The 24,273-nt window shown below is 40.9% G+C and overlaps 1 protein-coding gene across 1 annotated transcript in view; it reads left to right on the forward strand.

The window, feature by feature from the left end:
• Positions 1-8,973: 8,973 nt before the first annotated feature.
• Positions 8,974-24,273, forward strand: part of ADGRB3 (adhesion G protein-coupled receptor B3) — a 792,587-nt gene continuing 777,287 nt past the window's right edge. The window contains exon 1 of the mRNA XM_024133055.1: positions 8,974-9,730. Coding sequence (XP_023988823.1) covers positions 8,974-9,730 — 757 coding nt within the window. The remainder of the gene's footprint in view (positions 9,731-24,273) is intronic.

The following is a 24,273-nucleotide window of genomic DNA, read 5'->3' on the forward strand; positions in this document are numbered from 1 at the left end:
CTTCCCAGACCGCACGAACCCGCGTCCCCTGCATCGGCCAGCGGACTCTCAACCACTGCGCCACCAGGGAAGCCCAGGAGTGAAGATTTGAAACCAGCAATTGACAGCAAGGAAAATGATCCCATCTCCCCAGAGACCCTAGGTAACAGGGTGTAGAAGAGGCACGCAAATAGGAGACGTCATTTTGTCACGAAAGAGCAGTTTTCAGTCAACAGAGGGTACAGAGGTTACTGTCCTGCAAAAGATGTGTTGGCATCAAACAGCAAGGAGCTCTTAGAAGGCAACGTGGGAGAATCTGGCAGAAACAGGAACAGGTGGTTCAGGATTCGTAAGGAACAGGGCTGGAAAGGTACAAGAGCTCAGAAATAGTGGGTGATTAATAGACCTCAATCTCTGGTGCTGATGAAGGTCAACAGACACGCTGGTCCTCAGAGCTTTGGTTCTTGTCGTCATTACTGGTAGTGTGGGAGCTCAATCTTAGGAAAGAAATGATCACAGTGAGGGAAGAATAAGAAGGTAAAGGGCTGTCTTTACATTAGCAGGTGACTAATTAGCAAGGAAGAAAGGCCAAAGCTGGTAAAACTATGGAGGTTTTAAAAATTATGATAGAGGAGTTTCCAGTGCTTGAATGGAACAGCTGTGATTCTTCCTAGTCTATAACTTTGCTGCATTTTTCTCTCATTGCTGCCACTTCTTGTGAGATACCTTCTTTTAGTTAGAAGATATCAGGAAAAACCTTAGAAATTATTTCCTCAAACTCTTTCCTGGGAAGAAGCTGAAGCCCAGAGAGTCCACAGCATCTCATCCATGACCAGGTATAAAAACAGTGTCAGGTTCAGGGATAAAAATGAAGAATCTTGATTTTTAGTTCATTTGAAATTCTGGGGATAAAATATAGTGGCATAATAACTTTATACAAAAATAGTAGACAAACAAAATAGCTGACAAGGGAAGGATTTGGGGGTGAATTCATATTTAACTGAAAACATATTTTGAGCTGTTAAAGTCATTTCCCAAGATGCTTTGACAACACACAAATGTGACATTATGTGTTACCTACCCATGGCATTTCCTGAGACTCAAATGAATTCTTGGGAATTGATGGCTAAAACTTTTTACCAGTTTAAATTCCATACATGTGTCACTGTAGAGGGACACAAAGACAAAAATAGAAACATGATGTAGTTGGGCTCTTCCAACTAGAAGTAACTCTGGCTGTGTCTGGCACGGGGCAAGTTGGACTAACCAACCAGGATAAGGACCATGTCACATAGTCCATTACTCTATCCTTCTACTTTTCAGTACTTTTCTCGTGTACTTTCTATTCTGGGATGTCTAAGTGAAAACAGCCAACTTGTTTTTAGAGACTGAAGAGGATCAGCTAAGTTCCTAAGAAACTTCAATACTTAACGATAATAAGGAAGAAAAAGGGGAGAAGGAGGAGGAGGAAAAAGAGTTGTTTGGGATCATAGTAAATCTGCTTATCTTAAGCATAAGGGAAGTACTCATAACAATTTAATCATGTAATATTTTGATCATCTTATTAACAGACATATATAAGCATTAGTTGATTATAGTAAATAATAAGGTAGTTAAGGTTCATATATCTGAAGTTATTACATTAATTCTTTTTTCAATTTATTTTTTATTGGAGTATAGTTGTTTTACAATGTTGTGTTAGTTTCTGCTGTACAGCAAAGTGAATCAGTTACACATATACACATATCCACAAATATGTGCATTTAGGTCACCCCAGAGCACTGAGTAGAGTTCCCTGTGCTATCAAGTAGGTTCTCATTAGTTATCTACTTTATACCAAAAAAGACTTTTGGAAACTACTATAACTTCATTACATTAATTGTTTAAAAGGAGTTAGTAGTTTCCAAAAGTCCTTTTTGGTGTATATTGGAGACATTAAGTATTGAAAAATTAGAGCATCTTGAACAAGGAATACTCTACAAACTTATTTGTCCCTTTTAAAGCCTTACTGAAGAAAAGTTATAAAATTTAGAACGTGGTAATATAGTAATACCAGAAAGACTACGAGAGAAAGGGGTGAGGAGAGAGAAAACACTTTCTAAAATTGAGTAAACATATTCGAAACACATTTTTTGAGCCTGAAAATTGTGTAGGTTATATTGAATTTTAAGCAATGATTTTAGAAGACGGGGTGATTTTCAAATGCAGAAGGAACAGCCTTAGCAAGAAAAAAAAAGGCAGCAGAAGAAAAGGCAAGCGATAAATTACACAGAAATCTCATTTTTCTGTAGTAATCTTAATAAAACCATCAATAATAGGAGAAAGAAATTTGAAAGATTTTAACTTTACAAACCTGGGCCAATTTAAAATACAATACTATATTTTGATGTGTTAACGCTGGTTTCCCAGTAGTCCTTTTGAAAGTTGGGAAAGGACACTTAAATGAAAATTAGTTTATACAATTACTCTGGCAGTGTAGGGGTTAGAGTAAATTACCAAAGAGAAATATACAGCAATGCAGGGAAACCATCCTCCCAAACAAATACATGTGTAACCACTGAAGCACATATGTACATATTATATATATATGTGTGTATGTACACTTACGTATAATGTGTGCATATGTGCACACATGTATGTATCACACGTGTATATGTAAAACGTGTGTGCACATGTTTATGTACAGACACATACATGGACTTGTGAAAGAGGCCAAGGAAAGCTGATGATGATAATTTGAAATGGTGACTTTAAAACGCATAAAAGCATGAAATAGACCAATCTCAAAAGGGAGGAAAGGACACAGAGAGCCTACAGCATGTCAACTGTTGTGTTTCTTTTGGGGGGGAGGGTAAATGTGCCAGCAGTGCTTTCACGTGGAACACCGTGCAGACACGGAGCAGGGTGGTTCTCCCTCGGTGTGCCTCAGGAGTATGCTGTCGCCAGGGGCCCGAGACCAGATTCTCCATGTAAGGGTCTTTTTGTGATTCTTGATTCTGACTCCCTGAGCAAGTCAGACCAGTCTGGGGGTACTGGAGACCGCGTCTTGCCCTGCATATTGATCATCCACAAATCATCTGCTATAAATATACCTCAGCCGGATCATCATCAGGCCGGCTCCGTAGCCTGCAATTTATGAAGGTTATAGGAAACAGTGTGAAGGGTGAAGTGCTTTTTAAAGGGTGGCTTTCTCCCTAACCCAGTCCTGCATTCCTCTTGAATATAAATGACCCTGAGAGTGAGTGCTCCTTTCCCTGCAGGATTAAGGCTTTTAACATTGTCCCTTTTGGCTGTTATTCTTATGTCACTGTCATGAGACACACAAGATTTTTAAAGAAACATCTGAATCAGTGTTCAAAGATAATGTGAGAAACCCCTAGATGCAAAGTAGAAGTATTTGTAAACCTCACACTGGTTCTTTTTTATGTACAAATCATGCAAACCATTCTCCTTTTCTCCATTTTTTTTTGCATGTCATTAGTCTCTTTATTTTTGCTTCTGGCAAAAATAACAGAATTGACCAAAATGTCTTGCAAATATCATAATCACAATCTCTGTGGAAGTTGAAATAAATGAAATGTGTTTCTTCTTTCTGTTGCTGAATGTTTTTTTTTTTTTTTAAGTGTTTGCTGAAGACACAATGTTTTGGATTATGCCCTGGACATAAAGCTTATTTTCCTTTCGCATTCTCTTAAATGAATAAAAATTACTGTAATGAACCAAAAACGACACAAAACCAAAACGCCACCCAGGCGGCTCTCTCAGCAGTGAATTTTCCTGGAACATGGTTAAAGCCTGCTGGATGGGGAATGCTTAACTGTTTCCCTTACAGAGTGTTATTCTGAACACCTGTCCCAGAAGAGAAAGACTTAGAGGGTCACCCTATTAATATGTATTGAGCAGTAAAGGGCCAATTTTAATATTTCAAACAACTCCTGTGAATAGAAGATCACTGTACTGCACCTCCCTGTTTGCCCTACAATCCTCTTTTAAAATGATGTTCTTGGCTATCCAATCGCCCCAGGGGTGAGGAACAACAAGAGGAAGAAAAAAATGCAGAAAAAGTACGGAGAGAAAATGGTGCGAATTTGTTTTATTCAACTTCACCTGTCGCTCAAGCGACTCGCCCATAGGAAGACTCGACACTTTATATGAATTACCCAGTGTGGTCTCTTCCCACAACTTCAACGCACTATTTTAGCACCTGTTTTGCAAACCACCCATTGCGTTTACAAGTAAAGGCATAATCGGTAGGAGAATGACCTTTTGCAGCACGTACTGTAATCTAGTTCATCAAATACGTGTCAGCCAACTGTCCAGAAGGCAAGAAAATCGAGGTGGGGAGTGGTGGAAATTTATCCCCCTTTCCCTGCTAAATCGAGAATCTGGTCATTTCTCCTCCTCCTTTCCCTCCTTCCTTCCCATCCGCGTCCCCAAACTGTTTACTAGGGAAACTCGAAAAAGAATCGGAAACATTAGGAAAACAAAAGTTTAGACCCCATAACCACGATCCCATTGACATGCAGAAAGCAACGCAGACGCCCAACCTCGGTCGCCGCTATCAGCCAGAGCAAGTAAGATGTTAATTGCAGCCTCGCTGAGAAAAACTAGGATTGTTCCACCCGGGAACGCGAGCAGTTCGGAGGCCGAGACCTGCCCCCTCCGCGGTGGGCAATCCATCCCTCCGAATCCCGGTGCGGAAATGAGAGCTGCGACAGATCGGCGCTGAAAGAAAGAGAAAGACGATCAAGTGCGGCATTTACTCCCCAGCCCCGGGAGTCGCCTTCCCGTCCTCCGCAACCCCCCTGGCCTCGCCTCCCCAGGAGTTTCTCTGACGGCGGGTCGCCGCCGGCAGCGGCGCTGGGAACTGAGGACGCACAGACCTCCCAGGCGCAGAAAGCACCGCTCCCGGGACGTGTTGGGCTCGGAGCAGCTGTTGACGTGCAGGCGCACCGCGGCCCGGGTCCCGGGACGTGTTGGGCTCGGAGCAGCTGTTGACGTGCAGGCGCACCGCGGCCCGGGCCCGCCGCCCTCCCGCCGCCCTCCCGCCGCCCTCCCGCCGCCCTCCCGCGCCTCTCCCTCCGCGCCCCGCCAAGGCCCAGGCGGAGCTCAGCGAGGCGCCGCGGCCGCGCTGCGCTCGCGGACCCCAGGCGGTCGCCGGGCGCACCGCGCTGCACGCGCGCGCCCACGAGCACGCGGGGCCCGGCGCGCGCCTCGGGGCCGCGCGCCCCCTCCCTCGCGCGCCCTGGGAGAGCGAGCGCCGCGCGCCGTGCGCACACCCGAGACAGAGCTTTACTATCTCGCTCCCTCCCGCGCCTCCCTCCTCGCCCGGCGTTCAAACAGCTTTCCGACATCACCAGCCGCGGATTTTTTTCCCCTCTCCTTAGTCGCCGTCAGTCCATCAGTACCTGCGGTGGGGGGGAGGGGGGAGGAGGAGGAGGAGGAGGCGGGAGGAGAGCGGAAAGAGGAGGAAAGCATGAGCTCCAGCCTTCCGAGGCGACCACGAACACTCCCGTAATAAACCCACCGCCCCCAACAAATCTGCCTTAGCAGCCGCCGCCGCTTCTCGTCTCAGCGCTTTCTCGGCTTCTTGGCTGACTGGTTTACTGGGGGGTAGATTTGGAAAAACAAATCCTCGCTCTTAAGCCACTTGCATTTTTTTTTTTGATTTCCTTGGGTGTCTGTCTTCGGGGGGGTCCCCCCGCCCCCGCCTGGGTTGGAGATTTTTTTCCCCTCTCCTTAGTCGCCGTCAGTCCATCAGTACCTGCGGTGGGGGGGAGGGGGGAGGAGGAGGAGGAGGAGGCGGGAGGAGAGCGGAAAGAGGAGGAAAGCATGAGCTCCAGCCTTCCGAGGCGACCACGAACACTCCCGTAATAAACCCACCGCCCCCAACAAATCTGCCTTAGCAGCCGCCGCCGCTTCTCGTCTCAGCGCTTTCTCGGCTTCTTGGCTGACTGGTTTACTGGGGGGTAGATTTGGAAAAACAAATCCTCGCTCTTAAGCCACTTGCATTTTTTTTTTTGATTCCTTGGTGTCTGTCTTCGGGGGGCTCCCCCCGCCCCCGCCTGGGTTGGAGGTTGGATTCACTTGGCTACGGCTTAGGCTCCGGGGTCCTGGGGGCTTTTTTCTCCCACCCCTCCACTCTTTGATTCTTCCCCCCCGCCCCCCATCTTTTGCTTCTCTTATGAGTGCGTTAGAAAAAAATCAATCCTGATTTTTGAAGCTCAGCCGGGGAAAATGGGCAACGGTGCTTGGGACCGAAGGGGAGTCTCTCCGTCACTGTTGCTGGGACGCGTGCCTGTGCTGGTGTCTTAGAGCAAGAGCCTCCCTGAGCTTTCGGAGTGGAAGGTAAGGATGGGGGTCCGGGGGTCACCTTCCCTCTGCCGGGGGCGCCACCGAGGAGCTTTCCGCCGGGTGCTTGCGGAGGGAAGACCTGCAAAGGCCAGGCTGTTGCTGGCGGATGGAGAGGCTGCGAGCAAACCCGACTGTCTGCATTTACTTAAACGCTGCAGTTGAAAAGTTGGGGAAGTCTGGTTTTCCAGAGATGTGCTGGGTCGGAAGGAATCGGCAGGGAGACCTAGAAAACCTGACGGTTATGTGTGATTGGGGTAATTTGATGGGGGGAAATTTCAGGTTAAAAGGAAGTTAAGATAAGGGGAGGCCGTGGGTCTTCCATTGGGGAAAAAAATTCAGTGGAGTGATGGCGCCGTCTATGTTCGACTGAAAAGTGTCATCCAGAGAATCAGTTTTGAGGAGAGCTAAACTAAACGCCGCTTTGCCTCTCAGCAGGAAACGAGCAAATAAATAAATAAATGCCACATCCTTGAAACCTCGGGGGCCGGGCCCTTCGACACCCGCACCCTCGTCTTTCTTTCTTAAAAGAAGAAATACAGTTGTTTGAAGTGGCCCTGCAGGCGGGGGCTGGCGGGGGCTGGCGAGGGCTGGGGGTGGTGGCAGCGACAGTTCAGTGATTCATTTGTGATTAGTTAGACTAAAAGGAGACTCCGTACACCAAGGCTGAATGATTAAAATAAAGAGCATTACGTTGAGGGGGCTTTCTTGAGCCAGCTTGAAAGTGAAATCAGAGCCGTTTCCTCACTCTTTCTAATCCTTGATGAGCACGGCAATGCAGACTTGCACCGTCAAATAGATGGAAGCAAAAGTACCGGATTTCATTAGGAAAAGAAATACGGCCCCTTTTTGAGTTGGCGATTATAAAATGAAGCCCCCTTTCATGGATGGAATTCCTAATTTAGACACTTATTGTCACATTGGCGCTCAACGCCTACACTCTATCCTGAAGAACACTGCGCAGACCTGCATTGCCTGCAAAGTGCTACAGCAAAAAAAAAAAAAAAAAAAGAAAAAAAGAAAAAGGAAAATTCCTTCCAGAATTTCCTCTAACTTTCCCTATTTTTTAACCTTTTCATGCTCACTGGCTTTATTTTCTCAAGAAGAAAATGCATTATTCATTGAACTGTATGTTTGAATTAGGAAAACACTGTTTTGATAGTCCCCGCAATTCTGATGTTATTTTAAACCTGCTGCTATATGGAGATTTAGAGTTGGGGTTGTTTTTGCTTATATCAAAACTTAGAATTTGTATTATGATCTGGGGAATGCAGATCTGTCTTCAGGGACTTAAGTCACTGGATTTTGTGTGCATGCGTTGGTGTGTGTTATGCAACGGAAAGGAAGAGGGTTTATATCCTTTGGTTCAGAGAGGACCCAGGCAGAGACATGAAAACTCTTAATTATCTATATGTCTGTGTGTCTGTCTCTGTTTACAGAACAGTGGAAGAGACTGCAGCCTAAAGACTTTTAAAATTAACTTAAAAAAAAAAAAAAAAAAAAAAGCAGTGTCATTTATTCTAAGAAATAACTTAAAGGTTACAGCTGAAAAATATTCAAGTTACTTTTGGATGACAACTTACAGAGGTAAATATAACCAAGGATTACTGTATTATGCAAGGCCAGGTTAAAAAAATAGAGAAAAAAAGGAGCTTTGAAGCTGTTGTTGGAGAGGGAACAATTCAATAATTGAAATCGGCTAGGAAAGACAGTGCTAGTATCTTTTATGTACCATGTGTAAATCTTAAATTACAGTAGATAACTCTAGATAAAATAGCCCTATTTTAAAAAAAAGTAAAGCTGAAACCAGCTCAGTTACTGTGGTTCTGGGATTTTTCACTGACATTGCCTTTGGATACAGATATTAATATAGTGGTCTACTTTATGTATCCCAAGAGGGCATGTCACATTGCAATGACTGCCTTAAATCCTGGTTCTCAATGATAATGTCCAAAAGCAGGTCTTCCCTATGTATCTGCCCTTTCTTGGATGATGGTTTACAAATTCTGTTAATCCACACAAATACCTGTATTTTTGCACAGGAATTTCCCACCAGTTCACCCAGTGGCCTGCAACAAATTATCATTTGTGCTTTCAAAATTGAGGCTATCATTGACCATAATTGCTTTTCACATTTAAAAGAAAAGAAATAATATGATGACAGCTGTTCTCAGATTATCAGATTAGATTCTGTGTGATGTTGTTTACTGCAGGCAGAGGGCTGAGGGGGGAGAAAAGGTTTGTAAAGGTTGCTTAAAAATATCTCAAAAATTAACATTTAGGCTGTTACATTTAAAAAACAAAAATTTCCTCTTCTTTCAGTAGAATCACCACGCACTTGAAGGAAATCTTGGTAGATAAATTAAAAGCATTCCTATTAATAATCTATTGAATATTCTTAAATTGAATGTAGGGAATTTGGCCACTGTGAATGACCACGTGAGGGCGCTGTTCACACAGCAACACATAATTTTCGTGCGTTATAAAATAAAAATTACCTGCCCTTCTTTTAAAAAGGGTTTTTTACTGAAATCTTGAAAACAGCTGGCTGTGATATTGAAAGGAGTTTCTTTTTTTCAATGCGCGTAGACTCCTACTTGCATTTTTCTTTCATTGCCGTTTTTACAGGCCAAATGACATAGGATGAAGGCTGTTCGTAACCTGCTGATTTATATATTTTCCACCTATCTCCTGGTTATGTTTGGATTTAATGCTGCCCAAGACTTCTGGTGTTCAACTTTGGTGAAAGGAGTCATTTATGGATCGTATTCTGTAAGTGAAATGTTTCCCAAAAACTTTACAAACTGCACTTGGACGCTGGAAAATCCAGATCCAACCAAATATAGCATTTACCTGAAATTTTCCAAAAAGGACCTTAGCTGCTCTAACTTTTCCCTCCTGGCTTATCAGTTTGATCATTTTTCCCATGAAAAAATCAAGGATCTTTTAAGAAAGAATCATTCTATAATGCAACTCTGCGAATCCAAGAATGCTTTCGTTTTTCTACAGTATGATAAAAATTTTATTCAAATACGTCGGGTCTTTCCAACCGATTTCCCAGGATTACAGAAAAAAGGGGAAGAAGATCAGAAATCTTTTTTTGAGTTTTTGGTATTGAACAAGGTGAGCCCAAGCCAGTTTGGTTGCCACGTATTATGCACTTGGTTGGAGAGCTGCTTGAAATCAGAAAATGGGAGAACAGAGACCTGCGGGATCATGTATACAAAATGCACCTGCCCTCAACACTTGGGAGAGTGGGGAACCGACGACCAGTCGCTGGTTTTGTTAAATAACGTGGTGTTACCCCTGAATGAGCAGACCGAGGGCTGCCTGACCCAAGAGCTGCAGACCACCCAGGTCTGCAATCTTACCAGAGAGGCCAAGCGACCGCCCAAAGAAGGTAAGCGCCGGCCGAGAGGGGGAGCTGGGCGGGGAGTGGTGCTGGGGGATGGAGTTAAAACGTGCTGTGTCACACACCGGCCCAACCCTTGACCCTTTCCTCTGTCACCTTTGGATTGATTTAACTTGTGATCTTCCTAAAGCTAGTTTTACGTTTCAAGATTGGAGAGATGGGGCGGGGAGGATGGGATAGCGCTCAGCAACCTGACGCCCGGTGCGAGTGGCATGTTCAGGAGAGATGAGATGCTAAAACGTGGCGCCAGTTTGCGCTGGAGGTCGGTGAGGAGGGATGGGTGGGGGGCGCTTTATTGGGCTTAGCCCCTCTGGGAGACGGACACACACATGCACACACCTGTGAATGGATCTGTAGACTTCTCCCTTCGCCTCCGGCCCACCCTCTCATCCATGACCCTTTTCCAGGTTGGAATTTGGGGCTTCGTGACCGGAAAGGTGACACAAACTCAGTGGCAAGCCTGTGTGGACCAAATGACTTGGGGACACAGGAGGGCGAGGGTGCCCCTCCTCCCCAGGCCTGGGAAGGAGCCCGCGTGCCGGGTCTTTCGTCCAGGGAAGCCCACTGGAGGTGCAGGCTCGGGTCTCCGGGCAGTGAAGTCACGTGACGGGGGAGGGGGCGGAATAAACACGGGCGGGTCCAGCAAGACCCGGCGTCCCATGCGCGGGAGTTTTTGCTCTTAGCTTCTCGGTACCCTGTTGATACCCACGAGGAGCGGGAGCTTGTCAGAGCCGAGCTAGATGCAAAAACAGTGCAGCGGAAATGCAGAGGAAGGAGAGAAAGTACAGGAGTGATTTATAGCTTTCACCCAGACGCTGGAGGGGGAGCTATCCCGGGATCTGAGACAGTGGATTATGTTTAATAAGGCAAAAAAGCTGACACATTTTGAGAAAAAATGACTTTCCGGTTTGGAAGGTTAGGGGATGCGTTCCATTCGTTTGAGGGCACTGCTGGTACATAGTCGCCCCCGCCCCCCAGCCCTGCACCCAGAGAGTGTGTTGAATTTTTATGCAGGAAGTGTTTTCCGATCGCCACAAAGATCCCTGTCTGTGGAAAGGCACAGCCAAGCTCCAGTCCCTCTTTACTCCCCTCTCCCAACAGAAGTTGTCTTTGTGGCCAATATAAAATTGACACGTTGTTGGAGAATTTTCTTTAAGGGTAGCCAAGGTTTTGTAAGGGGCGGGGGTGGGGAAAGAGAGAGAAAAGGGCTTAACCAGCGGAAAGCGGTGATTTTTCTTCTGAAAGCATTTTGGGGGATGGGAGTTACGGAAGAGCCGTGGCACAAGGAGCAAAGAAGCCTTAGAAAATAAATGCAGACTAATGGCCCTGGGAAAGGGGTGAAAAACCTTTAAGATTTCTACAGGTCAGTGTCTCCCTAACAGCTGTGACTGAAGAAAGCAAAGTGGTTTTAAATTACAGGAGTTCTTTTCTCTAGTAAAAATCCCAGAGAAGCACTTGCAACTGCAGGGATGGTATTTAACACCATTTAAAACCAATTAATGTCCTCTAGAATAAGAAGCTACAGTACGCCAGGAAAGTGTGATGTTACAAGCTGGCTAATAAGACAATTAACACCAGAAACTAGTTTTTGCTCGTTTGTTTTATTGCTGTTCTAATAAAATTGAGAAAATCTGTATCTTCAGTAGTTAAAATTTTATCATCAAATTGACTGCTGATGACAGTGGAAAGAGAATCCAGGTGTACAACCCTTTTTTGTGAATGGTGACAAGTGACAAAAAACAAAGTCGTGTGCACACTAAGCATGATTTTCAGAGATTTTGCTGGTCATGAGCATGAGATGTGGGTTAGGACAATGCTGGAATTTATAGAATTTGGACTAGACGGCCATTCGTGTTAGTATACGACGAAGAATAAGAGTGATTTTAGACATTAGATGTTTAAATCATGGGGGAGAATGTACATTTCTTTTGGCTAATTAGCTGGCGAAATGAGAACGAAATACCTCTGCAGACCGTTCAAAGACTGTATTAAAATTGTTAGCGCGTTAATAGAACTGACAAGGAAAAGTTTATGTAATAGGGGAAGAATATATGCTGTATCAGTTTCTGTATTCTAAATTTGTGCTCTTGAATTGTTTAGGTGTTCTCAGTCAGAAAGGTAACGATAAGTAATTCCTGATGACATAATTGTAGCTGATGCATTTGTAAGTAAGTCTTATAAAATATGTGTATAGCACTCCTTACCTCATTCAAAGAAGACCTTTTAGGCTAAGCTGCTTTGTAGGAAAGGACTGTGAAAATCTGCAGATGTGTAATTTAGTCAAATTTATGCAAAGTACATTAAATCTTAAATAGTTGATATAATATGTAAAATCTTATGAAAGAATTATTTAATACTATTTCAAGTAAACTACCACGTAATGATATTCACAGGGCTTGAGGGCTATGTGTAATAATTACATATAGTTGTGCTACTCATATCTAATTTTATTCCAAAATATCTTTATTTGGTTAACATGTAATCCCAACTTCTAAAATGGGGTTTTAAAAATTCCACTTATATTACTTTATGATTTCTATTTTCTATGAAAAATAAACCATCCTGTAAATCATCAGGGGAATATATACAAGATTATTCTCCATGGTTTTTGACTCCCATTTTATTCACTGTAATAAGTACTGACTCAGAAGCCTTGAGTAGAAATATTTTGATGTTTATTATATCATAGAGGTGGCACAAATTTGACAGAAGGGTCTTTATACTCAGTAAATGCAGTTTCAGAATTTTTTTAATGTGATGCTGATAGTGATGGCAAAGGTATACTAAATACTGAATATTTTGGAATATGTGTCCACTGGAATTATCATATTTAGTTAGTATTTGAGGAAACTATGGGCTCCCAGCAATGGGATATTGATAGGATTTCTACTAAGATATTTATTAATAATACATTCATGTACTTAAGAATTTCATAGCCAGAAAATAATAAGATGACTGTCACTGTTTGAAGTGACAACACCAACAATTACAAATTTTATCTTGACTACATTATAAAAGTTAATTATTGAATGATGCTTCTTTAAAGTGTGAGATTTTAGTGCATTTCAGTATCTTCCTATTTAAGATTGTATTTGACATATTTGAGGGTGCCATGTGATTATAGAAACTTTGTTGTCGTTTCCCAATTTTTACGTGAAGTTTTGAAAACCAAGTAAATCAACAAAATGAAACCTTTTAAAAATAATGTTGTTTTATTTCAGGCAGTTGTTTTAAAAAAGCTGTCTACATACAGTGTATATAACTATTTTAAAAAGAAAACTCCAATAACCTTGCTGTTTACCTGGTTTTCAGATATGAGTATGGGACAAGACTGACATTGATTCATGAGGTCTTTAATATGTGTTATAGGACTCTTTTACCAAAGATGATTCTGGACTATATAGCTAAAATGTAAGAGGTGATGTATGATCTTATTTCTTACTACTTCACTTGAAATAAGTAATTTAAACAGTTTGGAGAGAAAAATTCCACACCAGCATATCTAAATCACATAATAAGCCTTAATGGAACCTTTGTTTCCTGCTTATATCAATGGAGCTACTTATGTGAAGGGAGATTGGGATCCCTGTATAGATTCCAGGAAATCTGAACACACACACTTATTTGTCTTTTCATTCTGCCTCTGCTAATCCTTGATAATCAACCGCCCAAGGGAAGTCTCACCATGTGCCTGTGTAAAATCTAGCCTGTGTTTGTGTGTGCATTTGCATGTCTAGAACAATTTGTGTGTTTCATTTTAAGTGTTTTCATTTCTTTCTACCTTTGCTCTTTTTGCCCTCATTACTGCTTCAGCCACCTTTCCCCTTCCTCTTTACCCTCCTTTGATCTTACTTCCTTTGTAAATGCCGTGATCCCACACTCTTTATCAGAATGTAGAAAGATCTACTGTGTATGTTGTGCGTGACAGTTTGCCCTGCCCTTTGGCTGGACCCACAGCCCTTTGCACATACTGTACTTCTGTTCTAGCACATATTTCCATTTCTTTTTCCATCTTCCTCTACTAGTCTTGCGAGTTCTTCAAGTGTACAGACTTGGTCTTCCAATAGTCTAGCACAGTCTAAACAGACCTTCAATAAATATTGGTTGAAATGAATGTTAAATGAACAAAACAAAACAAAACAAGTCAATAGGAAAGATAGCAATAAATTGAGATGGCTACCATTTATAGCATTTCCAGTTCCATTAATGTATTATTTATATAACAATACCTTATCTCAAGGTATTGTTTAATAACATTTTTAAAAGAACAAGAAGAATGGAGTCATTGAGAAATAGTCTTAATTCCCTATGTGTTTATTTTAATAGATTAGGTTAATGATAAATAAAACTTTCTATACACAGCTGTCTGCAAAAACAGGGGTGAGAAAATTTGCCAATTTCTATCTGTTTAATTGCCTTCATTTCCATCTACGTTTCTTTCTTCTGGCTCTAGCATTACTTCTCCAGAAATGACATTTCCCAAATCTTTTCTTCCACAGTTTGAAGAGAAACGTATGCAAACTCTTTCTAAGAAAGAGGAAGAATATTTGCAGGTCAAGTTCAGTGCTTCTGTTACCTACTCCTTACTTATGTTGTAATCTATACATATAGTAATAGTATAATATTACTAAAATTGTAGGCCTGGCCAAGTAAGATGCCCTAATTTTTACTTTTGCCATTGTAGAATTTTGTCAAACAGTTTAGGAAGTGACTCAGATATATAGTATTAATGAGAACTCTGTCATATGGCAACCTTTTTTTCATAGACAGTAAATTAAAATATAAACAAGAAAATGTTTGTGTATGCACGTGTGTCAGGCAGGTTTTGTTACTGAGTCCAAGCTTGCTCTGATTGCCGCACGACAGGGCAATAAATCGGAGACGAGGTGTTGAGACAAGGAATACTTTATTCGGAAAGCCGGCAGACTAAAGTCTCAAAATAACCACCTCATCGGGCTTGGATGCCAGGTTCTTTTATAGCACAGAGACTGGGAGGAGATGAGGAAGTAAAGTAAAAAGGCCATAAGTTTTGCAAATATCACCTGGAACCGCCAGCCTCGGGGAGGGGATGTGTTAATTTCTTCTTTCTCGCAGCCCTCCACAGGTGGACAGGGTCAGGATGCTTCCCTGAACAAAGGCACTTTGGTTTAACGTTCAGGCAGAGGGGCAGGGTTCCCCGAGGCAGGCCATTATGTATAGATGGTATCCTTTTAGAGAACAAAAGCAGCAGAAAGCAAAGGCTAAAGTAAAAGAAACAGATCCAGCCTGTAGTCCGATTTGGCCCTTCCCTGTTACAGTTTTAGTGTTGGCTGTAGATTGGTTTTCTTCAAAATTGAGATGGGAATTTTACTTTACTTAGAATCTAGCTTCATGCATTCCTACACTTCATTTCCTAATAGAAGTGATTTTATTGTTAAATGGAATACTTTTTATAAAATATAGGTTTCTTTAGAGTCACTTTGATATATATTACCTGTAAAAGTCATCTGGCCCTTGGATCGAAAATAAGTGTTTGTTCAAAAATCAGCCTTTCTTACCTTTTCAGAATACCGTGAGCTGGGTTTAAAGATTCTGAACAGAGAGAGCCAGGTTTAAATCTGTACGTTCACCTCAGAGCTGTGTTCTTCTGTGTCAACTACTTCCCTTCTTGGGTTGCTAGTAATGCTTATTCCTCAGGGTACAGAAGAACAGGATATGACATTATGTAGTAACAAAAAACAAAAAAACAAAAAACGAATGAAATTAATGGCTTGGAATATTTTAGTTCCTGTCAGCCCTGTGGAAATTTCTTACTAATTCAATTAACTAATACAAATCAGACAGGTGTTCAGTTCAGTTTTTCTAACTGTGGTCACTTCATTGAAATGAAAGGTGTATTTTGGTGTAAGATGCAGTTGGGCCCTGAGAGTGACTCAGTCACCTCGTAGCATCTTTGACAAAGGACTGTGCTTACTGAGCTTGACTCAGCAATCTATACTGTAGTGGCGTGTTGTATTAAATGAGATTGCATATGAAAGACACTTAGTCAAATGCTCAAGTTATATTAGGCCCTCAATTCAGTTTTTGAAATCTCTTTTTTATTACCTTTTAGCTATAAATGATGGAGGATTGATAATATAATGAAGTAGGTTGCCACTTAATTATTTGAACTTGTTTAGGAATTTAGGGCATTTAACAAAGGGTCATTAAGCATCTTGAAGTTATGTCTGTTTTGTATTATATAAAGAAAAGGTCCCATCTCAATACCTTTGTGCTGATGGTGGCATGACTAATACATCTAATAGACCAAGCTAGTGCTGTGGGTCATCCCACGGCTGGGAAGCTGTCCTTTGGATATCATCGCTGATCCTTTGTAAAGTCTGTAAAATTTAAATGTAAATTAAACAGTTTCCAAGTATTTTACTCTGCTGCATTATGCAAAGTTAAGTTCATGTTTTGAGATCTGTTTTGAAAAGGAATTATCTTGAAACATTAAGTCTATATTAAATCATTTGGAAAAAAGTAGAACTTTTTTGGAATTTTTTTTTCACTGAATTATGATCAGTTATTATAGGCCAGTGAGCCCTAAGAGTCCCCCAAAGGCTTGCATATTCAGGTATTGAAAATTTAAAAATTTTGTTACTACTCATTTGCAGCTTCTGGTATTTTCTGAAAGCAGAATTACAGAATGCCATCTCTAAGACTCCATAAAATGCTAACTCGTCTATGTTCAGTTAAATGCTAAATGCTCTTTGTTCAATTATCTTTCAACTGTCATTCAGGGATTTTGCTCACATGCAGAGAATGACCAGCTACATATCTGTTAAAGGTTAATAATAATTAACCTTTATAATAATAAAGTAATATATTTATTATATTATTATTTATTATATATTTATAGTAATATATTATAAATATAAAAGTAATGTATTTATTATGATAGATAAATAATTTATGTTTAATAAATAAATAATAAGTAATATATTTCTAGTTTGCAAAGAAAGTGCAGTTAAGTAACAAATGCATAGTAAATACATTAGCATGGAGCTATTTCTCTCAAAGCTAATTCCCTGAATAGGTGTCTTTTCTGACATCGGACATGTTTGCTGATGTGCATTTTCGCATCTTCCTCATAACCAACCCCTTACGACAGCGGTCCTCAACCTTGTTGGCACCAGGGACAGGTTTCTTGGCAGACAGTCTTTCCACGGTCGGGGCTGGGAGAAGGTATGGATCAGGCAGTAATGCAAGCGAGGGGGTTCGCTCTGCTGGCCTGCCACTCACCTCCTGCTGTGCGGCCCAGTTCCTAACAGGCCTCTGACCGGCACTGGTCCTTGGCCCAGGGGTTGGGGACCCCTGCCTTACAACACATTCCTTATGATTGGAACATGTTGTAAAATACAAGGCCAAATGGTTACTCTCTGGTTTCTGCCATGTTAAGTGAACTAAGTTAGCTGCTAACCTAATCTTGGCTGTTATAGTCTCAAATGATTTCTTCTAGATAACAAGTTTCTTTGGAGACTGAGAGTTGTTTGGGAAAACTGAGCAAATAGGTGCATGGGAAAGACATTGGAACACTGATGGAACCAGATTACAATGTTGAGAATGCAATTTACACGCACTTAGACATAATCCAAAGCATTAAAACAGTTGTGGAATCAACCAGAGAAAGTTACCTTGGTGAATTACTTTTTAGCAATAAATGTGTTAAGGTGATAGAAATGTCACAGAAATATTTGCTCTCCTGGGTAGTTCATCTTGGGTGAATGGTTTAGAGTATTTATTTCATGACATTTCTACTGGTGTTCCTCCATTTTAAAATAATGTTTAAAAATTTGATAAAATTTAAAAATTTATTTAAAAATTAATATCTATGCTTGCATATATAAATAAGGATAATTTGTTCTCTAATAAACTAGTTTTAAAGAGAAGCTTCATCTACATATAACTCTTAAGAAAATAAAGACGTAAAGTGGTTTAGTAAACATTTTATAAATTAAAAGAATATAATGAAACCTGACGTTGAGAAAGTGCTTTCCAGTTTACAAAGGTCTGTGGCACAAATTGTTTTACTTGGGCAGTAACTGTGTGAGACACCTGTTATCAACATGGGCTGGTTATACCCTGAAGACCGACCATGGCTTTCCTTTCTTTAAAAATTTTAATACAAATTGGTTCAAATGAAAAACTACAGAATTTCAAAGCTGTGAGTTTTCTCACTGTTTCTGGAACACTTGAATCTGAATCACAAATTCTCAGATTCATAAGGGGCTTTAGGCATTAGCTTAGTCCAAATCTTACCTAATTAAAGGAATCCCAATCTGCAGATGTATCATGGGAACATTATTTCAGCTGAACATAAGTGTTCTTGGAGTTTATATTTAATACCATTTCTATAACGTAAAAGAGACACAGTCATTTAGGATGGTGGGATAGTTCTAATTATTTTTTTAAAAAATTACCTGGTATCCAGCCAGGACAATAATCAGAGTATACTTTGCTAGACTACTGAATACAGACTAGTCTCTACAAATCAGAGCTTTCATTCATTAGATTTTTTTTTTGTCCTATATTATTTAAACAAATGTGATGCAGGTCTCAAAAAACTATTGCCTTTCAGCCTAAGCTCATTAAATTTAAAGAGCAATGTGTTTCAAGTGCAGAGTGTCCAGATTTAGGAAAATGATTTATCAAGGTCTGTCTTGGATTTTCATTTCATTATTTCTCTAGGGCAATCAGTGTTTTAAAGAAATAACATGTCACATTTTTTAATCCCATGGTGCACTGAGAAATACTGCTGTAGGTTGGGGCGGTGAGGTCAGGGCCGTCCCCTCCCTGTACTGAAGGTCACGGCTCCTGTGGGGTGGCCTTCCCCTGGGCTCTCTGAAGACCCCTCTCTCCTCTCACTCCTGAGGCCTGCCTGCCCCCTGATTCTCACCCCAGGACTGTACTCTTGTCTCCTTGGTTTCTCCAGCCTCTGTCCATGCCTTATGCTCTTCTAAATTACTGAACTTGAGGACACCGTCTGTTTCTTACTAGGATCCTGACTGGTACAGGGGTGTATGATTTTGATGGTGAAGTGATTTCTAATTACTTTGGGATCGGTCTGAAATCAGCATTTTAAGTTTTGATCTTTTGATCCTTCCTTTTAACTTGCTAAAAGTCTTATGTAATGATTAGCCCTTTTGGAGATTGGCATATGGGGCAGCCCTATTAAATAAATAAATAAATAATAATAATTTAAAGAATTGAGTTAATGAAAGTGAAAACCAGTTGGTCATTTTTTAAAGCTCAGTTGATGTGGTATTTTTTATACTTGGTCCTAACTCAGGATCAATATGTGTTCATCTTCAGAACTCCATTGAGTTTAGGCCCTCCTCCAAGAGTTTTTCTATATTTACCTGTTGGTTCGTTGATTACTTAGCTTGTTTTAAAACCACATAACATGTATACATTCATATACCTCTTCCATACAATTTTTCAGTGTTGACGTGACCGCAGAACATTTAAACTGGCCTGGGTATTCAAAGAAAGTTTTGTAAGTTGGTAATTTCAAGGGTCGCATATAAAACGTAAAAAATCCTGACATTACTATTTAGTTCTAATTTTATATGATTATAATAATGGAAATATAAAGTGAAAACAGAATTTCAGTTGCTAATATAAGTATCATTTTGCCTCTTGATTTCACTATACCTCTGAAAGCAAAGACAAAAACAAAAACAACAATGAAAAACCCAACAAGACTCACACAAAGCATTGTTTTCTTTCGTTTCATTGCAAAAAAAGAAACCAAGGCAGTTAAGTTTGTCCTTATAATTTCATTAAGAAAATTGCAATTTTTGCCTCTTAACTGTGTTGGTCTTGAGGTTGCCCTTCACGTGAAGGAAGTGTCCTGAGAGGCAAAAAGAAAAGTAACTTCAAAAAAACAAAGGGGCTAACGCTTTTTTTTTTTTTTTTTTAACCCGATCTTCTGTTTTCTGAATAGGTGGTACATAACAAATATTTATTATACAGTGGATGCTTTTGGAAATATTTCTTCTAATGTTGGCTCATAATAATTGTAATGTGGAAAAGAGGGCACCTTGGGAAGACAGAAATCTGTTTACTTTATATAATCTTTCCACATAAATCTGGAAAATTTTCAAAGATCTGTTTCTGCACTGTAGGCTGAGAAATTCCAGTTTATTTTGGATTCCCAGAGAGGTCAGCTTCCTTTACAGCTATGTCAGCCTGTGGTCAGCTCTCTGGCTGGCCTTGGTTTTTGTAACTTAAGAGGGCAAACAGTGTATATTTTTTAACCAAGTGCAGCTCTTCCATCTGAAGTACATGCCAGGAAGAACTATTGTTCCATTTGTACAGCATAGAACTTTAATGCCTTCCTTAGCTTGTAATATATTAACAATCCATTTTCTTAAAAATGTATGGCTTCTTTCTGTTTAGTGGTTTTCCTGGAATTTTCTGATGACTATATTTTGGTGTTCGGTTGGTGATGAAGGGCATAAATGAGTTCTAGGCAATAATGAATATTACATGTGTTTGCCACTGGTCTCTGCATCCTTAGGCCAGAGAAACCACAGAGGTGGAGCTGACTAGACGTTAATCTGCTAAGTAGCAAGAACTGATTAATGAAAAAGAAATAAGTACGTGTAGGATGTGAATTAATACAGCTTTTTTTTTTTCCCTTAGCAGTGGAAACTCTTTTTCTAAATAAAAGACAGTATATAAAAAAAAGATTTTTAAAAACAGAGCTGCTTTCGTTGAGGTGGACAGGAGGCTCAGAGCCTAGCCTAAAGGGTCTCCAGAGGTGAGACTGCCCCCCCTTCTCCTTTCTGTCAAACTTGTGGAATGAGAGACCTGCTCATGACCCATCCCTAGTGCCAGTCCTGTGAACACTTCCCACATGGTCTCTCTGGAGTCAGTTTGTCCTGGGCCTGCATGTAGGATTTCAGGATGAACACCCCAGTTCTCCATCGTTCCGTCTCGTCATCTGTATTCCAAACTTCTTCCACCCGGAGTTCCCAAACCTGCAAATACGCTTATTCCGATCATACCTCTTGCTCACAGACTAGAGTTTACCCAGATAAAAATGAATATTGTTTTAGAATCCTTTTGGATCTTTAACTTTAATTGATAAACAGTTAGAAGCCCTAACGTTAAGTCTTTATAAATGTCCTCTATTTTGGTGGTGTTCATTCAGACTCTCTTCCTCAATGTTTTGTTAATTCCCAAACAGTTCAGTTGCAAACGGTCAAACTTCTTGGAATAAAATCGTTATTAGGGCATGAGATTTATTTTGAGTTGCTTTGATTGTTCACACGTGACAGATATCCACAACTGAAGCAGGTTATTAAAGCAACAACCGAAAGCGTATTAGCGTTGCCATTCCATAGACGTGAGTGGATAGTTGAGGTGTTATTAATGCTCTTCCAATAGTCCCAGACTTCTACCATTCTGGGCACAGGTAGGGATTGTTTTCTGGACCAGTTGTGTTTGGATGGGGTCATGTGACTGGCTCTGGCCAATGAGTTGTAAACAGCAGTGGCACTTCTCACTTCTGAGCTGGGTCATTTCATTGCTGGAGTCACACCACCAAGGTCTCTTGACCTCTGGCAGGGAGACCTGTGCCAGAGAGAAGGGCCTCCTGTGTCAGCCTGCGTCCTTGAATGTGTAAAAGGAGAGGAGCCCCCTCCCCATGCCCTTTGCTGATCTGTGATGGTCCTGAGGACTGAGCCAGGAAGGACCTTTTCTGTTTTGAGACACTGGGGATTTGGAGTTTGTCTTTGTTCCTGCAGCCTAACCTAGCATATTCTAGCTGATACAGTGTCCAGTTAGGGAGGATTGGGGCACAGTGGTGCTAATGAGGGTGCTAAAAGGTGATGAGTTACACTGGTGGTGTGTTCTGTAATTGAGCTGTGATGATGTGGTGACCAGACAGGTCTGTGATGTTTTGTGGAGAGGAACTCACCTACCTGCATTTTCTACAATGTACTCAGGGGTAGCTGAATTTGTACTTATTGTGAGCAGCACTCTGGACCTCATTTTAGGTAGTATTTATCAGTATTTAATTGTTTTTTTTTTTGTGTGTGTGGTATGCGGGCCTCCCCCTGCCGCGGCCTCGCCCGTTGCGGAGCACAGGCTCCGGACGCGAAGGCCCAGCGGCCGTGGCTCACGGGCCCAGCCGCTCCGCGGCACGTGGGATCCTCCCAGACCGGGGCGCGAACCCGGTTCCCCTGCATCGGCAGGCGGACGCGCAACCACTGCGCCACCAGGGAAGCCCCATCAGTATTTAATCGTTGTAGCCTAATTAAAATGAATACTAAACTACAATCAGTGTATGTTTAGATTACAAGAGACCGTTCTTTTGACATATTTTTAAAGTTATTGGGTTTTTCTATATTTTCAACTCACCCAGATTAGAGAGGGTATCATGGTCTTTTGCCGAGTCATGACTGTCAAAGAACTAAGTAGGAAGCATTCATTTTGGCACGGCAGTTCTTGCTGAAAGGTAAAAACTTGTTCTGTTTCCCTGTCCTTTAGCCTTCCTTCTTTTCTTTATCTTAATTCTTCCTTCCCTCCCTCCCCCTCCTTCCCCTCTTCCTCCTTCTCCTTTCTTACTTGTTTTTTTTCAGATACCTAGGCTATGATTTGTATGTGTTTACCTAGATCTCATATCGCAATAATTTGCACAGAATCTGTTATCAATATACATGTAGGTGTTTGTGGTAAACAAATATTTCTAGGGTAGTTCAAGGGGAGCTTATAATCACTGCTTCATTAATCTTAACAGTTTTCTATAGCGAGGTTAATTATGTAGTAATAATTAACCTCCCGTTTGAGTAGGTGTGCTTTTGCCACATTGAGAAGCCTTGTTCCTTTCCAGGAGAGGTGGGAGGGAACACTGAGCTGATGTGAACTTTGAACATGGCCTTTGAGCGTTCCTTAGCAGGTGTGAATGTTGGTGGTACACGGGCAAGTTTTGTTACACTGGGCTGAGCCTTGCATTATTTCCCTGCCTCTCCTGTTCTCACGTTTGGATTATGAGATGCTCATTAATTATAAGAGACACACTTCAGGATTCCAACAGGGCTATACAGAACATTGAGCAACTGAGAAATTGAAACAGAAATGAGCACACACACTTTCTCTTTTATGTTTTTTTCATTTAATATCATGTTCTGAAGAAAATCCAGGTATGCAATGAACTGTCAGTTTCCTTCCCACGTGTTTTATATCTGATCTGTGGGACACACACATACCCAGTCGCTTATGCATGAATCTGTGGCATTAAATGCTCACAGGTATTACATGCAATATGATTTGAAAAGATGAACGTTTTTCAATAGTTTGAGAACATATTCCCCGCTAAACTGCATTAATTAACTAAATATTTATTAAATATAAATCTACCTAGAGTGACTTACGAGAAGATCACAGGAATGATGAACAATAAATATACCGTTTGCAAGGGAAGCTTTAACATTTATATTGTTGATATGTTGGAAAATGCTCTTGGAGTCCTTTTCACAAATACATTCAGAACAGTATTCTGTGGATCTTCTTGGATATCAGAAATTAAAGTTTTACTTAGGATATAAGAGTAAATCATTTGCCAAGCAGGTTTGTAAAAGTTGAAAATAAATGTCAGTTCCAAAAAGTGAATAATTTAACTCTTCCATTTGTGAAAAATTCATATATAGTATGTCATAACAAATTAACACTCTTTCAGATTCTTTTTAATCGTTGATTATTTTCTTCCTTTGGAAATTGTTACATACTAGATCCCACACATCCCACAGCCATTAATTCAGTGTCAGACTTTAGATATTTCCTTATAGAACTTAATTTTAATGTAAAACAAAAATTGCTGCGGGAGTCAGCATTTCATAATGGTTAGGAGTCAGACCTCCCGGGTTCAAATCTCATTTTCTCCACTTCTAACGGAGAACATTATGCATCTCTCTAAACCTCGGTTTCTTGTCGGTGAAGAGGTGATTATTGTAGTGAGGTAATTGAGAGACTGAATGAGGTCATTAATGTAAAAAGTCAACATGATTCTTGGACTGTGTAGTACAGGCTCAATAAATGTCACCTTTCAGTAATTGGATGATTCTGGAACCCTTTACTGCATGAGATTTCTTTAGGCAACAAATAAAATTTTTTTGATTTGTAATAAAAAAGTCATCAATTTATTTAATTGACCTCAAAGAAAGTAAACTGCCTCCTGGGTCATGTAGTCTGGAGAAATGCACTGTATCTTTCATCCTTTCTTCCCTCTGAAGCCTCACATTCCTGAGAAAAACAGTCTGAGTTAAGGTGCCATATCCGTTCTCCTTTCCTCCTCATTTCAGAAGTGAATCAATCTGTTCCCAACATCATCGTTTTTCTCTTAAAACAGACGAGCCAGTGATATTCACAGACGGTTTGGCAAAGGGTGATTGCCCCAAATGATGTTCTCCCGGAGACCTGGGGCCACTCTAATCAGAAAGCGTTGCTGATTGTATTTTGTCCACCTAAGCAACTTCATCTTCTGGGTATTTTCCTGAAAATAT

This window comes from Physeter macrocephalus, chromosome 10 (assembly GCF_002837175.3).
Source record: "Physeter macrocephalus isolate SW-GA chromosome 10, ASM283717v5, whole genome shotgun sequence".
Lineage (NCBI taxonomy): Eukaryota > Metazoa > Chordata > Mammalia > Artiodactyla > Physeteridae > Physeter > Physeter macrocephalus.